This window comes from Sarcophilus harrisii, chromosome 5, assembly GCF_902635505.1.
Source record: "Sarcophilus harrisii chromosome 5, mSarHar1.11, whole genome shotgun sequence".
NCBI lineage: Eukaryota > Metazoa > Chordata > Mammalia > Dasyuromorphia > Dasyuridae > Sarcophilus > Sarcophilus harrisii.
Window position 1 is genome coordinate 227773383 of NC_045430.1, and position 19764 is coordinate 227793146.

The 19764-nt window shown below is 34.9% G+C and overlaps 2 protein-coding genes across 2 annotated transcripts in view; one reads left to right on the forward strand and one right to left on the reverse strand.

Annotated features, from left to right (window-relative positions):
• The window catches only part of LOC100920228 (protein adenylyltransferase SelO), a 68357-nt gene extending 55439 nt beyond the window's left edge, over positions 1-12918 (forward strand). Inside the window, exons 19-20 of the mRNA XM_003771854.3 lie at positions 7120-7199; positions 12044-12918. Of these exons, the coding sequence (XP_003771902.2) occupies positions 7120-7199; positions 12044-12166 (203 nt within the window). The 3' untranslated portion in view covers positions 12167-12918. The remainder of the gene's footprint in view (positions 1-7119; positions 7200-12043) is intronic.
• A 403-nt stretch (positions 12919-13321) lies between these two features.
• Positions 13322-19764, reverse strand: part of APBB1IP (amyloid beta precursor protein binding family B member 1 interacting protein) — a 114586-nt gene continuing 108143 nt past the window's right edge. Inside the window, exon 14 of the mRNA XM_003771855.4 lies at positions 13322-17242. Within this exon, the coding sequence (XP_003771903.1) occupies positions 16748-17242 (495 nt within the window). The 3' untranslated portion in view covers positions 13322-16747. The remainder of the gene's footprint in view (positions 17243-19764) is intronic.

Here is a 19764-nt window from a genome sequence, read left to right on the forward strand (position 1 = left end):
CTAATGTGCCAATTATATAGGGATGGTTTGAGAGGAGGAACTCAGATGGACCAAGATCTTTGGTACCTGGATCAAACCAGCTCATGGCTTCCCCATTTTTCAGGAATGTGGAACAGTAACAGAAAATGGAGACCATAGGTTAATGATTTTAAGGGAGAAGTTAATGTTGTATGTTATTTTTCCATTCTGGAAGTTAATAAAGTTCTGGCCCAGCTATTGGACTCATAAAGATGTGAAAGAATAAATGATTTTAACTGAAGAAGCTGGCATTAGGTCATGCATGGTCCACTGGATTAGAGATAATTTAGAATTGGTCTAAGACCCCCATATTTATCCTGGATTGTAGAAGTCCTGGACCATCTTATTATATCTCTTACTTCCAGGAGTGAGGAAAGACCTGGCCTAGAATCTTGATCCAATCTCTTCAGTATTCATTTTCACTTGGGGAGCAGTCATGATAAAAGCTGACATACTATTATTCATTTGTAAATGGAAAATGGATTTTTGAATTCTTGTAAGATTGTGAAGAAAATACTGATGATGAAAAAAAAAAGAAATACTGATGATGACATGCAAATCTTTTGTTTGTTTCTTTTTTAATTTTCTTTTTTCATTCTTTATTTAAATGTTACACAAAAAGATTTTCAAAGCAGAACACAAGAGACAATTGTATATGTAGCCTTCACTCTCCATTGCTTTAAAAAAAATGTAACACATTTAATGTGTTAATTACTTTGAAAATCATTTATCTCTGCTTCCTTCTGAATTTCCTTCTACTTTCTTCTCTGCATTTAAAAAAGTAGCTCAGTGGTTCTCTTTTTTTTTAGAATCAGTTTTGATATCTCCCCCCATTCTACCAAATGAAAAATTGAGGGAAAAAATAAACATAGTCAACCAAAACAGATAGACATAGTGGCTATATCTTAAAATGTATGTCTTTTATGTATTTTACAAAGTGGGTAACATACTTCATCATAGACCTTCTCAAAATATGATTGGTCATTGAATTTTGCAGAGATTTAAAATCTCTTTCAAAGTTACTTTTGTTTATAATGCTGTTACAGATTTCATATAATTTTCCTCATCCTGCTTACTTTATTATATGTTTCATACTACCCAGAATGTTCTGAAATGGTTTCTTTTCTCATTTCTTGGGAGCTAGTGATATTCCATTACTTCTAGACCACAGTTTATTTAGTCATTCCCAAATTGATAAGAATACCTTTGGGATTCTATGTCTTTTTAAAATATTGTTCCCTTTTAATTTCCTCTTCAAGATCAGGAAGTTTGTTTTTGCTTGCCATTATTCCCTGCCCAGTTTTATCATTGTCATTTCTCTTAGCTCCTCCTAGCCTTCTGCATTGTTGGCCTGTTGAGATGGATGTATTTAAACAACAAACTCTATCTGTGTGTATGTTAAACTTTCCTTTGTCTATTTCAGATAAGTGTGAGATTTAATCGATGTCCTCATTCCTTATCTCTTCTTCCATTTTGTTATATTCTTCTCATCCACCCCAGTTATAAAAACTAGGAAGTTCCATCTTCTCTGTCCTCATTTTTATATTAGTGTATTCCTTTTATACTCTTTTCCTTTTTCTCTCTTTGAATTCTCAGAAAAGAAAAAGTTCACTACCAGAACCCCTGTTTTTCTTATTTAATTTTTCATTATTCCTTGAAGACAATAATGTTCTAAAGGGACACATTTCTTTTCCTTCTGTCAGGATGTTAGTACTATATCATCATACATATCCTTCCATTTATTCAAATAAATTTTCCTTTCTAGATTTCTCTTGACTTTTGTATTTGCATTTCAAAGTTCTATTCAATTTTGGCCTTTCAATCAGAAATCCTTGAAAATTCTGTTATTTCATTACAGGCCCTTTCCCCTCTCCTGTGGAATTATACTCAGTTTTTTAGGGATAATTGTTCTTGATTTTAATCTTGATTGTTTGGCCTTCTCCATTCTCAAGATGTGAAATAGTCACAAAATATAGATTATAGGTAAATGATTCTAAGGCCTATGTTACATATATGCTTTTGGAATATTATAATCAAGATCTCTTGTCACTTATGGTAGAAACTGCCAGGTTTTGTGTATTCTTTATGATGGTTTCTTAGTATTTAAATGCTTCTTTCTGGAGCCTTGCAGTATTTTAATTTCTCTATGACATTCAGGAGAGACTTGGTGTATGCTTTCTTTTTACTTTGCCCTCTGATTCCATAGATCTGGACAGTTTTAATTTATGATTTTTAAAAATCAAGTGCCCATAATTTGTTTTGTTGTCTTTCAAATCAAGCTTTCCAGGAAGTCCAATGATTAAATCATGTGCCCTTAATCTGTTTTCTATTTCAATTGTTTTCATGTCAGGTATCTTACATTTTCATCTTTTTATTTTTCAAAATTTTATTTTGTACTAATATTTCTTGGTTTCTCTTAAAGTTATTGATTTCTGTTCTCTAATTTTTAGGGAGACCATTAATTGAGGAAGGTTGGCTATTTTTCTTTTAAGCTATTCTCCTTTCAGTCATTTTCTCCCCAGTCTTTTTTTTCCTCTTGCTTCATTTCTTATAGGTATTGTTGTATTCCTAGTGGAAAATCTATTTTTTTTATTTGAACCTCTGATTATATTGCTATAAAATCTCTCTCTCCTTTTGGGAGATCTCTAGATGTAGAATAAGGCCTGAATTCTATCAACCTAGGTTTTCTTCTAGAAGATGTCCATTCTTATTGCCTCCAGATTCTGACTTATATCTGGTTGCATCAGGACTTTGCTAGCGACCTTCTCTGATATTACTATTACCCTTTTGTTTCTGGCTAATTATTGTTATGCAGTTCTGGAGCACAAGTCACTGTAGGTTCTCACTGGATTTTGTAATCATTGATAATTTCATAAGAGTTTTAGGTTTTTGCTGGAGTAGATATATGGGAGCCAACCTCTTTTTTGACAGCCATTTTGGCTGGAAGTCATATTCTTAATTTATGTTTAATTTTTACTTAGCACTCTACAGAACTTTATCTCAGGATATGCAATTTCAGTGAACAAAAAAAAAAACAAACTTGCTTCTTTCAGGAAAGAGCTGTGTCTCTGTTAGTACTTTGCATCCACAGTAACTAGCATTTTTCCTTAGGACATTGTAGGTGCTTAATAAATGGTCGTTGAATTGAGCAGAAATTATTATTAATGAAAACCATGAGTTTAAAAATGAAAATTGAAAATAAAGGCAGTGAGCATTTCTTATTAACTTTCTATAATATCCAGTATTTAATAATGTATTATTATATGATGTGTTTGATGATGGTAAGATTTGATCTTTAGTATCTATTAATCTCCCATTCAAAGATTATATTACTATTGATATAGTAATCTGTAAATGAAATATGAAAATGGCTGTAAATGATGAATGGTCTTTTCTATACTTTAAATTTTGTTAGTGCAAAGAAAATAATTACAATGCTAATAATAATTAGCATTTATATATAACTTGAAAAGATTGCAAAGCACTTGAAAAAATTCTATCATTTGAGCTAGCTACTATAGATATTATCACTTCTATTTTACAGAAGAAAAATTGAGGCTTATAGAGGTTAAGTGGCTTTTCCATGGTCATATAGTAAATATTTGTGGCATAAGAACTAATTTTATGTCTTTTTGATGCTGAGACCTGGTTTCTATATGCTATAACCATAGTTCCTCTCAAAACATTATAAACAAAATACAATTAATGACCTCAAAATAAGTCACCCCATCTTTTTTTGTTTAAAACACATGGTCTTTCAGATAATTGTAGCTGGGTCGGGGGAATCTGTTATATAAACTGTCCTTGACTTAGAATATCAGTCCTATCCCAAAGGGAAAACTGAAATCCATACACACACAATACACACATTTCCTAAAAAATAAATTCAAGAGAATGGGAATGATTTTCTGAATGTAAAGACCCAATGTGAAAGGTTAGCTCAAGTTGGAGGTGAATCATGCAGGTGGTAGGAAAGGCAGGAGATAAACAGCTATAAAGTGACTATGAGTCAGTGGCAATTGGAAAACAAAGTCATTTGGTCTGGAGAATGAAGTTATGAGATCTAGACATAGAAATGGAAAAAGGTTAAATAGAGGAACTCAACTCTGCTGTCACAGCTGGGTAGTTACTCTGGCTCAGTGGGGCAGCTGCTCAAACTGATTCTTGGAAGAGGAGATAGCTTGTACCTTCCTCTCTCACAGCTAATAGCATAGAGCTGATTACAGTGGATGGGCTGTGCAGATCCTACACAAGGGAGCAGTGACTCTGTAAGCAAAAGAGAAGGGCCCCCTGGCCTCTGCTCCTGAGATATCTGACCACAGGGTAGCTAGGCTTCCTGAATAGAAGGCTGGACCCTTGATCTCACCAGTGTAGGGAACTTGGGAAGAGCTTCCTCTGCCAGGGCAGGCTGGCATCTTCTCTGGGGAAGGACTTGCCCAAGAGCAAGTGGTCAATATGTGTGGGAGGTATGACTCAAACCCGAGTCCTCCGAAAATAATTGTCTCTGCATCGGGCCATGCTGCCTCGATAGTATAGTTATGAGTTATGCTTAAGAGGGTGTGTGTGTGTGTGTGTGTGTGTGTGTGTGTATGTGTGTATGTGTGTGCACGTGCGCATGCATCCATCTATATGGGACATGATGGAGGGTGGGGTGATGATTATGGATTTAGATGTAATTTGATTTAAGACTTTACAGTTTGAATAAGGCTTTTGGATATTTGGAATTCTTACGAACCTCAGTGCTTGTTAAGGGGAGCTCTTGGCTATTCCCAGAGGATTATCAGATGTTGAATTTATTAGTTCCACTTTGGTTGAGAGCAGTGAACCAGAGAAGTGAGAGATCCCTAGACTCATTCTAGGTGGGAATCACAAACTTGAGATACAAAGATAATTTCCCAGAAAAGAATTTTAAAATATATCAAAATTGCTTAGCCAATAAAATAAATGCATTTATAACAAAGTTGCTTATAAAGATAAAAACTCAAAAATGTAATTCTCATCATAAGGTTGCATTTTTGCAAATGCCTTTTTTCCTTTTTAAAGTAAGCATGTCTCTACATCAGAGTAGGGAAGGTGAGTCAGAAGTGTTTAATTATTTTTGCATTAAAATTTTTTTCCCTCAATAGTATTTCATTTTTTTATACATGTAAAGATAGTGTTGTGAGATTTTGAGCTTCACATTTTTTTTCTTCCTCCTCCTTCTCTATCTCCCCCCCTCCAAGATAGTAAGCAATCTGATATAGGTTATATATGTACAATCATCTTTAATATTTAGGAATGTTTAATTCTTGTGAAGGCTAGATTTAGGGAATGAAATACATGGGATGCTTTTTGATCTCTTATCTGGTATATCTTGCACTGGTTGTTCTTGGAATGCTCCTCAGATTGCATGGCTGCATTGTGTTTAACTAAAAAATCTCTGTGTAAGGTTCAAAGAAAAGTGTCTTGTATTTTAACTCTTCCACAATGTCCTTAATAGAAGAGTATTCTGTTTGATTGGGATTAAATATATTTCTTTGAGGGGTTTTTTTTTGGTTGGTGAAAATGTTTATTAGCAAATATAATACTGCAATTATCAAAGGATAGAATACTCTTACATTGAAATATCTTTTTTATTATAGCTTTTTATTGACAAATATATGCATGGGTAATTTTTCAACATTGACTCTTGCAAAAACTTCTGTTCCAATTTTTCCCCTCCTTCCCTCCATCCCCTCTTCTAGATGGCAGGCAGTCCCATTCATGTTAAATATGTCCAAAGTATATGTTAAATAACATTGTAATATCTTAAACCACTTGATAAAAGGCAAACCTTTTTCTGGGTTTAAGCTAGATATCTACCAGCTGTGATACATACATTACACTGATTTTGTAGGTTTTATTTTCTATGTAATCATACTGGAAAGTAGATTAAAATTTGTTCTAACTTGTTTTTTTGCATGAGAGCATTTAAAATTTTTTCTTGCTAATTCTACACTTGCTATTAACAGCTAGTTCTATTAACAGCTTCTAAAGCACAGCATTGAAATTAGAAAAGCTACCAAAAAAGTTGTAAGTTGTGTTTTTGGATTTTGGAGAAATTTCACATTTTGTCCTTTGTTATATTATTTGCTAAAAAAAATATTTGTGGAACTCTTTTCAATACACATAATCTGTTTTAAGTTTTCTTGTGCAAAAGGAGCTTATAACTTTATTGATAACTGCAATCTTTTTATCCCTATTTTTAGAATTCTTAATATTAGGCACCTTTTTGGAGGGAAGATGGGGGAGTAATTGGCAAATGCAGGAAGAGAAGCAGCAAAGGGAATAAGGAAAAGTCTTTTCTTCTTCCCCTTTTCTTGTTCTTCTTCCCTACATCCTGTACCTTCTCAACTGTCATGCAAATTGTATGTCATGGTTAAAAGGATGCTTATGCTACTTGAATTAATTTTTTTTTTTGTAAAAAAAACCCTTACCCTAATTATTAAAAAAATAACTCAAAATGAATGTCATATTGATTCTCTCTTTGTGTGTCAAGTATAGCATGATAAAAGTACTTTTTTCTCAGGGTAAAACCTGGTTGAAACTATTATATACTTTTAATTCAAATATTTTAAAGATAGGAGAAGCTAGCTCCAATGAGAGCATACATTGAAATTGGGGGATGCTAAACAAAATTTCAGAATTTAACTTTGGTCAGGCAACATGGTCTATGGAAGGCTTGCCTCAGAGTCAGGAAGATCTGTGATTAAGTCCTGATTCTGACTTATTTTAGTTTGTGACTTGGCAAGCCTTGTCCCAGGTACCACCAGAAGGCTATAAATGACTGACAAGTTAAGGGTCTGCCTCATCCATACCAAGGAACTTCTCACATGAATAATTTCCCCATTGTTTTATAATAGTTAACTATTAATAGTTTATTTTGATAGAACTATTTACATGATGAAACATCATTCATTATTTAAACCTTTTTGAAAGGTTCTTTTGAATTAGACTACTAATTTTTCCTTCTTTGAAAACATTAATGATCCATAAGGTCCTCTGACTTTAGAAATGAAGAAATATTACTGTCTTGTTTTTTAGTAAACTCAGAAGTAAGTTAAGGTTGTTTATCTTATTTAGGTGTCAATCCTAGATATGTGCTGAAAAATTGGATGGCAGAATCTGCTGTGCGGAAAGCAGAAAGGAATGATTTTTCAGAGGTAAGATTGTTAATTCTATACATTTTTATGATTTTAAGGTCCTGTTTTAAAAACTTTTGTTAGGGTTGGGAGGCTTTTCTAAACAGGCTAAATTCAATTTCATACTTAGAGTCTTGTGATCTGTCTTTTGAAATAATTAAGCTTTGGCCTTGACCCTGAAAAAATGCTTTTGTTGTTGTTCAGTGGTGACTTTACTTGGGGATTTTCTTGGTAAAGATACTGGAGTGGTTTGCCATTTCCTTCTCTCACTCAGTTTAAAGATGAGGAAACTGAGGCAAACAGGGTGAAGTGATTTGCCTGGGAGGTCACAGTATCTGGGGGTGGATTTGAACTCAGGAAGATGAGTTTTCTTGACTTCAGGCCCAGGGCTCTATTCACTGGAACTCTATTCATCTGGTTACAGTCTTATTATAGTGTTTGAATACAAGGCTGACCTCTGTACTATATCACATTGAATCTCTTCATTGCACATAGTAGATATATACAATGAAATATATTGTCTTTTATTTATTTATTTTTGTTTAGCATTTTATTTTCCCCAATTACATGTAAAAACAATTTATAATATTTGTTTTTAAAATTTTGAGTTCCAAATGCTCTCCTTTCTTCCCTCCTCACTCCCCTTATTGAGAAGGCAAGCAATTTCATATAGGTTACACATGTGTGTTCATGCAGAACATACTTCCATATCAGACATGTTATGAAAGAAGACAAAAAAACTCAAGAAAAATAAAGTTTTTAAAAAGTATGCTTCAATCTGTGTTCAATTACCATCAGCTTTTTCTCTGGAGATAGATAGCATTTTTCATTATAAGTCCTTCAAAATTATCTTGGATAATTGTATTACTGAGAATATGTAAGTCATTCATAATGGATCATCTTATAATATTGCTATTACTTTGGACATGATACATAGCACTTTGCGTCACCTTTTGTAAGTCCAGGTTTTTCTGATATCATCCTTCTCACTAATTATAGCACAGTAATTATTCCATCACAATCACATATCACAACTTGTTCAGCCAATCGATAGGAATTCCTTCAATTTTTAATTCTTTGCCACTAGAAAAGAACTGTATTAAGTATTTTTGTACATATAGGTCCTTTTTCTTTTTGGATATAGACTTAGTAGTGGTATTGTGTTATTGCCATGCCCTTTGGGTATAGTTCCAAATTACTCTACAGAATGGTTGAATCGAGTTACACTCCACCAACTATGCATTAATGTCTCATTTTCTCCACGTCCCCTCCAACATTTGTCATTTTTCTTTTCTGTCCTATAAGCCAGTCTAATAGATATGAGATAGTACCTCAGAATTGTTTTAATTTTGTATTTTTCCAGTCAATAATGATTTAAAGCTTTTTTTTTTCATATGGCTATAGATAGGTTTTATTATTACTTCATTTAAAAACTTCATATCTTTTGATTATTTATCAATTGAGGAATAGCTCTTATTTTTATATATTTGATCCAGTTCTCTATTTTTTTTTTAAGAAATGAGACTTTTATTAGAGAAACTTGGCTCTAAATTTTTTTCATAGTAATAATTGCTAACTATATTTCCCTCCATTCTATTTCCCCCCTCTGTTTATTCTATTTTCTCTTTCCTTTCACCCTGTTCTTCCTCAAAAGTGTTTTGCTTCTTACCATCAGCTTCCCTGGTCCATCCTCCCTTCCCCTTCCATTTTCTTTTAGGGTAAGATAGATTTCTATATCCAATTGAGTATGTTATTCCCTATTTCAGCCAATTCCAGTAAGAACAAGCTTAATTCTCTCTCGACCTCCCCCATCTTTCTCTCCATCATAAAACCTTTTTCTTGTCTCTTTTATGAGAGATAATTTGCCCCATTTTACCTTTCTCTTTTCTCTAGTGCATTTCTTTCTTTCTCCTAAATTTTGTGTTTTTAGATATCAACTCTTCACATTCAACTCATACCAATGTCCTCTTTTTGTATATATTCCTTCTAATTGCCCTAATTATGAGAACGCTTTTATGAGTTACAGGTATTATCTTCCCATGTAGGAATGTAAACAATTTAGCCTTAACAACTCCCTTATAATTTCTCTTTCCTGTTTGCCTTTTGATACTTCTCGTCTTGTATTTGAGAGTCAAAATTTCTATTCAATTCTGGTCTTTTCATTAAGAATGCTGGAAAGGCCTCTCTTTCATTGAAAATCCATTTTCCCCCTGAAGGATTATACTCAGTTTTGACGAATGGATTATTCTTGGTTATAATCCTAAATTCCTTTGCCCTCCAGAATGTCATTACCCTCCGTTCCTTTGATATAAAAGCTGCTTATTCTTGTACTAGCTTGACTGCGTGTCCACCATACTTGAATTATTTCTTTTTGGATGGTTGCAATATTTTGTCCTTGATGTGGGAGCTATGGAATTTGGCTGTAATATTCCTGGGAGTTTTCATTTTGGGATCTCTTTTGGAGAGTGATCAATGGATTCTTTCAATTTCTATTTTATACAGTGGTATAATTTCTTGAAATATAAAGTCAGGCTCTTTTTGATTATGGCTTTCAGGTAGTCAATAATTTTAAAATTATCCCTGTTGGATCTATTTTCCAGGTCAGTTATTTTTCCATTGAGATATTTCAGAGGTTTTCTGTTTTTTCATTCTTTTGGTTTTGTTTTATTGTTTCTTGATTTCTCATAAAGTCATTACTTTCCATTTGCTCAATTCCACCTTTTAAGGAGTTTTTCTTCTGTGAATTTTTGTGCTGCTTTTTCTGTTTGGCCAATTCTGTTTTTCATTTCATTATTTTTTTTATATCTCTTCTATGATTTGGCTTAGTCTGTTTTTAAGTCTCATTTTCTTCAGTATTTTTGGTGTCTTCTTTACTAAAGTTGATGAGGTCTAGATTTGGGGTACCTAATGAAATTAGGGTTTAGTTGAGGTCTAGTGGCAGGTTTGGGGTACAGGGAGTCAAAGAGAGCTCCCCTGCAACCCCCTTGGATTCAGTGCAAGGATATGGCGGTAAATGAGGTCTAGTAGCAGCGTGAGTCTCCAATAAAGGCATTTATCGCCTGGAAAGCTAGATTGATAAAAGAGGTTTATTATTGGGTTTGGAAGCAAGGTTAAAGCATAGTTAAGGAAATAGGTGAAGGTAGAGATAAAAAGGGCACTGGACAGAGGGTCCAGTGGCCAGAATGTCCTGACATGGTTAGCATGTTTGGGACCTCTGCAAAGAGGGGGGTCCCAGTGTGGCTCTTTTATAATGGGAGATTTAGCTCAAGGCGTTTTTGGGTGTAGCCCCTGAGTTGGCTCAGATCTGGATGGGGGCTGGGACAGGTCCAGATTTTCTATTGGAATACAAAAGGACCAGGATTTGTGAGTTAAAGGATAATTACATTAACTGGGGGTGTGGAGTGTGGGGGGTGGGAATTACAAAGAAAGGAATCACATCAAAGTGACTTGTTTTTCCATGATTTTCTTGCATCACTCATTTCTCTTCCCTATCTCTCTAATATGATTTTCAAAATCCTTCTTGAATTTTTCCATGGCCTGAGATCAATTCATATTTTTCTTGGAGGCTTTGGATATAGAAGCTCTGACTTTGTTATTTTCTTCTGAGTCTACGTTTTCATCTTCTTTGTCATCATAATCAGAAAGTTTTTCTTTGTTTGCTCATTTCCCCAGTGTAATAGACTGTAATTCTTTATACTGTAATAGATTGTAATAGCCTTTAACTCTTCATTAAAGTAGAGCTCTGTTTCTAGGGTGGGGAGTGTAATGTCCCAAGCTTCAGGAAGTTTGTGTAGCTGTTTTTAGATACTTCTAGTGACCTATAAGTTTTCAGCTCTTCCAAGGTGGTATGATCTAAGAAGAGGTATGTTTCCTCTCCTGGCCTGTGCCCTGCAGTGAGTGACCACAAGCATCTTTTCTGCCTGGCTCCACTATAGTTCCAAGCTCTGCTCTGCTGGTGCTTCTTCTCCTTCTGGGACTGCAAAGCAGATCTGTGTATGGGCAGAGCAACAGAGTCCTGCCCCAATACCAGTGAAGAGACTTTCTCTTCTCCTGATCAGTTCTCTGATCCCCTTGCCATCTGTGGGCTGAGAACTCTAGAAGTGGCTGCTTCTATTGCACATGCAGAGGCTCTCAAGGCTGCCACTGGTCCTCTGGGGCTAAGGCAATCACATCAGGTGTTCCACGTCTTTCCTATTGACCTTCCACAGGGTTTGACTAGAAAATTATTTCACCCCATTCTGTTGTGGGTTCTGTTACCCCAAGAATTACTGAATGGCGTTATTTAAAGGTGTTCAGAAGGGTTGGTTGGGGGAGAGTGCAGGCAAGTAGCTACCTTTTTTCTCTATTCACTCTTGGCAGGTCATCCATTCTGACTCATTTAAAAAAGATCCAAGGTGATAAGCTAGAAGAGGATGATGGGGAATTTGGGGTTTAGGAAGTTAGGTGATACACACTGAGCACAGCACCTAGTCAGGAAGATCTGAATTTAAATTCAATCTCACGACACTTCCTAGTTGTGTGATCCTAGGCAAGTTACTTAACTGTCTTACTTTCCTCATCTGTTAAATAGTACCTACTTGTCCTCCAAGAGTGGTTGTTAAAATCATATGTAAAAATAATTATAAAGCACCTAGCACCAGGGCCTGGTTAGCTATTTTTGTTATTGCTATTATTATTAAAACAAAATAAGGTTGACTTCATTCTTTTAATGATATTGTATGTCCAGCTAGATAAATATTGCCTCTACATTTGTGTTAAAATGTAATAATAAAATAGCATAAAGGCTTTTAAATAAGTTTGAAAAACTCTTGTTAGAATTTCTTTTCCTTCTCCCACTGAAGCTTTTATTTGTTCTCATTTTTTAGGTTCGTCTTTTACAGAAAGTTCTTCAGCATCCATTCCAAAAACAGTCAACAGCAGAGAAAGCAGGATATTCTTCACCTACCCCTTCATGGGCAAGAGATCTCAAAGTTAGCTGTTCATCCTGATGAAAGTTGATATTAATTTGGAATACTTTTTAAACACTTGACCTTTAATATAATCTGAGAAACTGATAGAAGAAATTGATATTGATGAATCATAAATGTTTATAATAATGAAGGATAAATTATTACATATGAAAAATGAACATTTAACCAAAAAAGCTTAATCCTGAATTCCTTCTACTGAAAATTGTTCAGATCTTTGTGTTTTAATTCATAATTTGAAAAGATTATAGCTTCCTTCCAGCAAATCACTTGAAATATTTTTAATAACGAAGAACTTTTAAGATAACCTGACTACAAATTAACATGTGGTTCTCTAGAAACTTGTGCCAAATCCTCATGAGAAAATGCAAAGAATAGTGCAAAAATGACAAATGTAATGCTTTCTCTATATCATCTCATTTACTAAAACAAAGTATAAGACATCCTTGCCTTCCAGGTCTTTTAGGACTATTCATATGGGAATATTCAGAGATTTGTACACTTCAGTTGTTACTATGAATCTCTTCTGCTAAAAAAAAAGTGTCTGTCTCATATCACTAATTCCTTCTACAAGACCCAATATTAGATATCACATTTCAGACAACATTTTATTTTATGATGCTATCCAAATAGCTAATAAGTAGAGTGGAATTTATGTAGGATCACTATAATCTTAAGTGACAGCTGAACAAGACTGTGGTGGAATTTGTGTTACATAAAGTATTGCTAATGTAATAATTATGAAATGACATTAAATGGAGCAGTGTTTTGCAGGCTTTGTCTCTATTTAAATTTCTTTAGGTTCCAGAAATCAAATTTGAAGACTAAACTACCGAAATTAGACAATCATATTTTTAAAATAGCCTTTTATTTTCAAAATACATGCATTTTCAAACTTTCACTCTTGCAAAACTTTGTGTTCCAAATTTTTCTCCTTCCCTTCCCCTCACTACCCTCTCCTAGACAGCAAGTAATCCAACATAGGTTAAACATGTACTGTTCTTTACATATTTCCACATTTATCAAAGCATATTTTTTAATTGAAAAAATATTTTTCTTCACAAGTTCTCTAGATAATCATCAAAAAAGACAACATTAAGTTCCACCTTGAAAATATTTTATCCTTGCATAAAACTTATTTAGCAGACATTCAACTTGTTTTTGTTCCGTGGAAGCATGTTGTACACACAGGCCCCAATACTAGGAGAGATGCAGGATGGGATAGTGCTGGTGCCCAAGAGCTGTTCAGACCACAGCATTTGGAACATGGTGTCCAAGCTGGGCTGCCTTCTGCTTTATTCTCCATTGCCTCCTCTCTCTTGACGCCCAGGCTTCAGATCTTGGGTTTCTTTTCTGAATTTATTTTGGTAGCAACCTTGTCTTTGGTCCATGGATTCTCTTCTGATGCATTTCCTTGTGATGATACAGCCTTCAGCATACTACTTCCTTTGACCATATAGCCAAGGCCATGCCCATCCATGCACGGTACACAGGAAAGACAAAAGCCTGTGAGTCAGGAGAAGTGTGTTCCAGGGCTGCCTCTGTTGTTACCTGTCTGACCCTCATACATACAATGAAGTGATTAAATTAGATGATTGTAGAGGTATTTCCCAGCACTAAAATCCTATGACTACAAAATACAATTTATGTACATATGTAAAATTATTCACAGAACTCTAAAAACAAACAGTTTAACATTTACATTTTTATAGTAAGCTATAATAGTATCCAGTGGTCAGAGTTAATACATATATCCCAAAGTCATATATGTGGAAGTAAATAAAAAGAGTTTTTAGAGGGAAATTTAGGACTCATTTCCTAGCCATCTGCCATTTTAGAATTATACATAAAAATTAGTTTCCTGATTTAAGACGATGAATATCTCTTTGCCGTTTGGTTATAGATGGACAATAGATTATCTGAAGTAAAGAGGGCTGGGACTAAAACATTCATTGATTGGTTGTGGTCCTTCATTCTTGCAGGGGACCAAAATGACATTTACTATGTGAGAGTCAAGTTAGTGTATCTGACTGTGGCTGATCAGATTAATATAAGCTTGGGATGCTCTGCCACAGGTCAGGCACAAATGGATCAGGTGAACATCAGAGGTAAATCCTCTAACTTTGTTTATCTCGCATTTCTTCTGACCTACTTCAATCCTGCTTTGCTCAGAGAGCAAGCACCTTCTCTGATGAGGGCATGCCATGTGGGGCAGTCTTGTGCCAGTGTTTCCTTTATCATGCAGTCAATTCTAAAGTTCTTAAGAAAGACCTTGAGAGTGTCCTTGTATTGCTTTTTCTGAGTTGTGATAGCCAACTGGAAAGGAGTTGACAGAAAATGGAGGAGATTCACTTCTATGGCGACATTCACTCATACGGTTTTTCTTTCAGTAATTACATAGAAAACAACAAAAGTTAATCTTAACACACTGAACAACAACCACAGACAAATCTGAGAGGGATTCAGGATAAAAACAACTTGTGCTCTTTCCTCAGATGAATAAGAAGCGGCCAGTTTGTCTGGTTCAGTCTTGAGAAACCTCTGATTGATAGGGCTCTTACAGACTTGCTTGGAAGCAATCCTGGACCACAAAGGTGACCCATGAACTAATCTAATTTATGTGTTAAAGGAACATACACTTTTCACCTAGAAGGGACTGGTGTTGTCTGACCTAATTTTGCAGATAATGAAACTGAGGTCTCCATAGTTCAAGAGTCACAAAAGTATTTCAGTAGGAGAAGCAGGATTTAAATAGATCTTCTATAATAAATAGACCACAAAATCTCTTGTTCATTCCACTAAACTGTGCTGTTTGTGGGGCCTTGTACCTCACTTCAGCTCACAGTCTATAACTCTGGAAGTGGCTAGAGTCTAATCTGGCCACAGGCAGGGTAAAAAAGGGAGGTGCCGTGAATACCTGCTCTTATTTCACTGCATTTGGGTTAAGTGTGAGGGGGAATGTTTGTTAACTGGGGAATAGTTTGTCACTGGTTTTCCTGATTTTTATTTCACTATCTGTTGGAAAATCACACATTTTATTAGCTTGGATTTCCGGTCCTTACAGAATCAGATATTGGTAACTGGTAATTTTCTAATAGATTTATAAAATTTAAAAAGGAATTTTTGTATATACATTAGTGATCCTTGTCTTTGTGCTCCACATGTTCACAAAATAACGAATAAGACCTCATAAATTATAATTTAATAAACATATTGAACTGCAATCATATCTCCCTCAATTGTACTTTATAAAGGCAAACTGATAAACCTGAAAATCTTTCATCCATATTTTAAAAAAACGACTTAGATTCTATTTAATATGTTTGCTTTGAAGTAAAATGAAATGCAGTTTGTTTTCTAAAATTCATTTTTCATACACTAAAATGGAGGCATAATCATCTTTCTTATATTTGAATAGTGATGAGTTTAGAATGAGCAATACTTTAGTGATGGTTAATTTACAAATTCAGATCTCTTTTGTGTTATTCATACATGAAAAAACAAGGATATGCACAGTATATTCTAAAATGAAACAGGCAGTGAACTAAAATAAATAAAATAAATTGCCTTTTAAATCTCTTTTGTTTTTCTAGGAATGTGACTAGAGAAATGTGAATATTTGCTATGGAGAAATGCATTATTAAGAGCTGGTGATAACATTGAATTGATAACTAAAATTATTTTAAAGGCCAAATTATAAAATATTTTGTGGTTCTTCCCCCCCCCCCCCTTTTTTTTTTTTCACTTTTTGGTCTAAATTAAGAGTTCTCTGCAATGGTATATTAATTCCCTTCAATAAAACAGACTCAGTTTATCTGTAATTTTTAGTATTAGAATTTTCTGGGATTCTAGGAGGTTAAGAGGTTTGCTCTTGGCTATATGGTGAGATGAATTGATGGGCTAGGTTGGACACTGAAAACCTAACCAATTCTAAAATTCTGTGACTCCAAGACCAGCTTTTTGCTAAGAACTGCCTTTTCATCTAAGAGATCTCCAGAATGATACACATAAAGATAGCTTTTTTACCTTTAAATTTAGAATAATAGACTTTTATGATCTGGAAGGTATCCTGTCCACCTTTCTACTGAATATATATATTCTATCTAAAGCATCCCTGATTTTGGCCATATAGCCTCAGTTATTAGACATACAGTAGTTCACAATAGTTCTGCAGCCTGTTCCATTATTAGAAAGCTCTCATAGGAAATTCTCATACAAGGATGAATGAGATTAGCATCCCCATAATTTCTACCTCCTGCCCTCTAGACAGTGCTACTATATAAAATGCTACATTTTAAGCAATTTTTCTATTATCAAATAAATGAGACATGTAGCATTATTTTGTTCAATTTCAAAAAACAAGGGTATTCATCTGAAGTGTAAAAATGAAAAAAAAAGTATGTTTAGCCACAAGTCAATGAGTCAATTTTTAAAAGGTTAATAATTGAATGATTGAAAATATGTACATCATTTATACTTTAAAGTCAATATTTTATAAAAACAATTACTAAGTTGTCTCAAGAATACAATGATAAAAATATACAATCAGAAAAAGCTATACTTATTTTGTCATGTTTCTCTTCCAGGAAACTCAAAAACTTTTCAGGAGAGGTTGCCTCTTTTCTTTTGCAAAGCTTTCATCAGATCAGACATAAAATCTTGTTCTCCACTTGCCCCCCGAGGGGCTGGTCCTGGATTTTCTAACCTTTTAGGAGGCATTGGAGGCTTTTTAGTGATGGGTGGGGGAGTTTTATTGGGTTCTGTAGATTGGAATGAGGGAGGTGGGGGAGGAGGTGGTAAGGGGAAATCATCACCACTAAAAATAGTAGGAGGTGGGGGAGGCACAAAATTGGGAGGCTCCTCGTTAAAATCTGGGGGTGGTGGTGGGAGCTCAGTCTCTGCCATGGGTGGTGGTAAAGGAAAATCATCCTGAGGTGCTGGTTTGGGAGGTATCATGGATTTGGGGGCCATCAGGGACGCTGAATTCACATCAGAAGACCGACGTTGTGGTGGCGGTGGCGGCACCAGGTGGGATTTCTTCAGATTACTGGCTGGAGGTGCTGGTGAATCATAGTTAGTAACAGCTGGCTTCTTGTCCTTTAAAAAGACATTATTTATGTTTCCACAGACAGAATAAGTATCAAAACATCTCAAGATTACATAACATAAGCATATTTTGAATGTAGCACTTAGCACACATGTGACAAATTCTTATTAATTCATTTACTATGACTTTACCTTTATTCTTGGAATGCCACTGAAATTACACTGAAGTTAGTTTGCCCTCTGCCATCACCCCATCCCAACCGAGGACTTGGCCACGATGACTGACAGCATTTATTTTATCCAGATTAGGAAACCCAGGGAAGTTGAGTGACTTGTTCAATTGGGGAACACAGCTGGAATTTGAATTTGGTTTTCTGATTTCCAAATACACATTAGGTTAGTGAAAAATCTTTCTGCAACTCAGTTTCTTAATAAACTGGAGATTATTTTACTCACATACCTATCCAACTGGATAGTTATGAGGAAGGTGTTTTATAAATCTTAAACCCCTATATAAATTTAAAATTCAACTTGCATAAAATAGGGGCAAAAGGAATAAATATGTAGCACCCTCTATGTGCCACAAGCAGTGCTGGGTACAACTATCTCATTTGACAGAACAACTGCTGTAATTCTGGCTTCCATTTTTAAAAAGCATGGAGCTAACTGACCAAATAGTTAACAGTGAACTCAGGGAGTCAAGTTTAAGGATTTGTTTCTCACTTTAAAGGATTGTATTGAAAAAGAAATTTTCTCATTCTTTTATCTAATTTTATCTAATTGCTCTCAGCATAATTTTTGGTCCCTAAAGTAAAACACAAGTAAACCTAAGTGGATACTAGATTCTCCCATATCAGAAAAGCCAAATTATCTTGCTAGAAACTGAGTTTGCCACTTTCTTTGTATGTGGTCAGTTTGACCACCATGATACGAGTAGCTTTCGCCCTGAGCAAGAGGGGGAACAGTGCAGAAGACAAGGGTCCTTTCCATCTTCCCACTATAAACCTTTCAGAATTCCCGGTCATCCTTTAAAGTGTAATTCAATTTCCATTTCCTCCTTGAAGTTCTTGCTTATTCTTCCTGGGTATAGTGAATGGATGACCTTTCCTTCATAGCCTTCAAGAGCTTTTTGTTTTACAATTCTATGTATTTTTGGCCTCTTCTAGATGACAAATTCCATTCATATATTTAATAGCACTTTACACACAGTAGGCATTTAATAGCTGCTAAAATGAGGATGACAAAGAGCCTTCCAGATCCCATTTATCTCATCCTGGCATTGATGTCCTACTTTTATTAGAGCTTAGTGGATGGCAAGGAGAATCTTTTCTGAGTAACTTTTATGAGAATTTAGGGGAAAAGACAATTTTCTAGTCAAAGAAGCCCATTCCCTCTTTCCTAGCTACTTCTATCTCTACTTCAATTTCCCTTCCCATCAAATCTGGGAATCATAACAGTAATTCATATTTATACAGCGCTTTAAGGTTTTAAAACGCTTGTCTCCTAGGACTGTAGACTTTATAAGGAAGCTTCAACACTTCTGTAGTTAGGTTGTTCTTCAGCTGGTGAATTGGCTATGTTCTTTTGGAAAAAGTAGTTACAGTAGGAATGATCTTTAGTTCATAAGATCATCTTATACCTTAAAGAGGCTTCAGACATCACTGTGTCCAACTTCCTCGATTAGGAAATGAAGAAACAGATCCAGGGATGGCCTTGCTTATTAATCCTTAAACTGTTATTTCCTGAGTGGTTTGGGGGAGGTCACTTCCTTTCAATGTCCACATGAAGAATGGATCAAACAGTCCATTCTACCTACCATGCAGACTGTGGTAAGAATTAAATGAACTAAAGCTATGAAAGAAAGAAGTGTACAGAATAAAACTAATAAAGGCATAAAGTATTATTATTACTACTGTAAGCCAGGGCATGAACTATGGCTAAAGTCCCAATAAGCGTCACTCTCTTATCTGCAAGCACTGGAATGTAGAATAAGGATTGATATTTACATAAATTTTCCTTAAGCTTTTCAGCCATGTCACTTCTTCCAAACAGAATTGTGATACTTTATTTTCTTTCATCATGTAATGACCTCTCCCCACTGAATATCAAATTAGGCTCTTTCCAAGAAAAATACCTTATGATTTTTTTCTTTCATTAATCTAGTTTGCATGGGTAAGCTAATTAACTTTCCCTCCCACCCTAATACATGAAGCTTGGGAACTGATATTGGAAAGTTTTTTTAGCTGTGTCCATTTTCAAATTCTTTCATTGCTTTAAGCATTTAAATGATTCTCTTCAACAAGCACTGTGGAAATCATTAAAATCACAATAATAGAAATTACACAGCATGGTGAAATCGTCAGACTTGAAAGAACAGCCAGCATATCAAACAAAAACAATCTCAGAAGTTTTCAAAAGTCTTTAGAAATTGCAAAAGACCCAATAAACCACCAAGCTATTAACCTCTGTGGTAGGTCTCAGTTCATAGTCAGATGAACAAGGGAAAGAGAGGACAAAGTGAAAAAATATCAAAGTGTTCTGTGACATTATATAGCATACTTATTATAACAAGA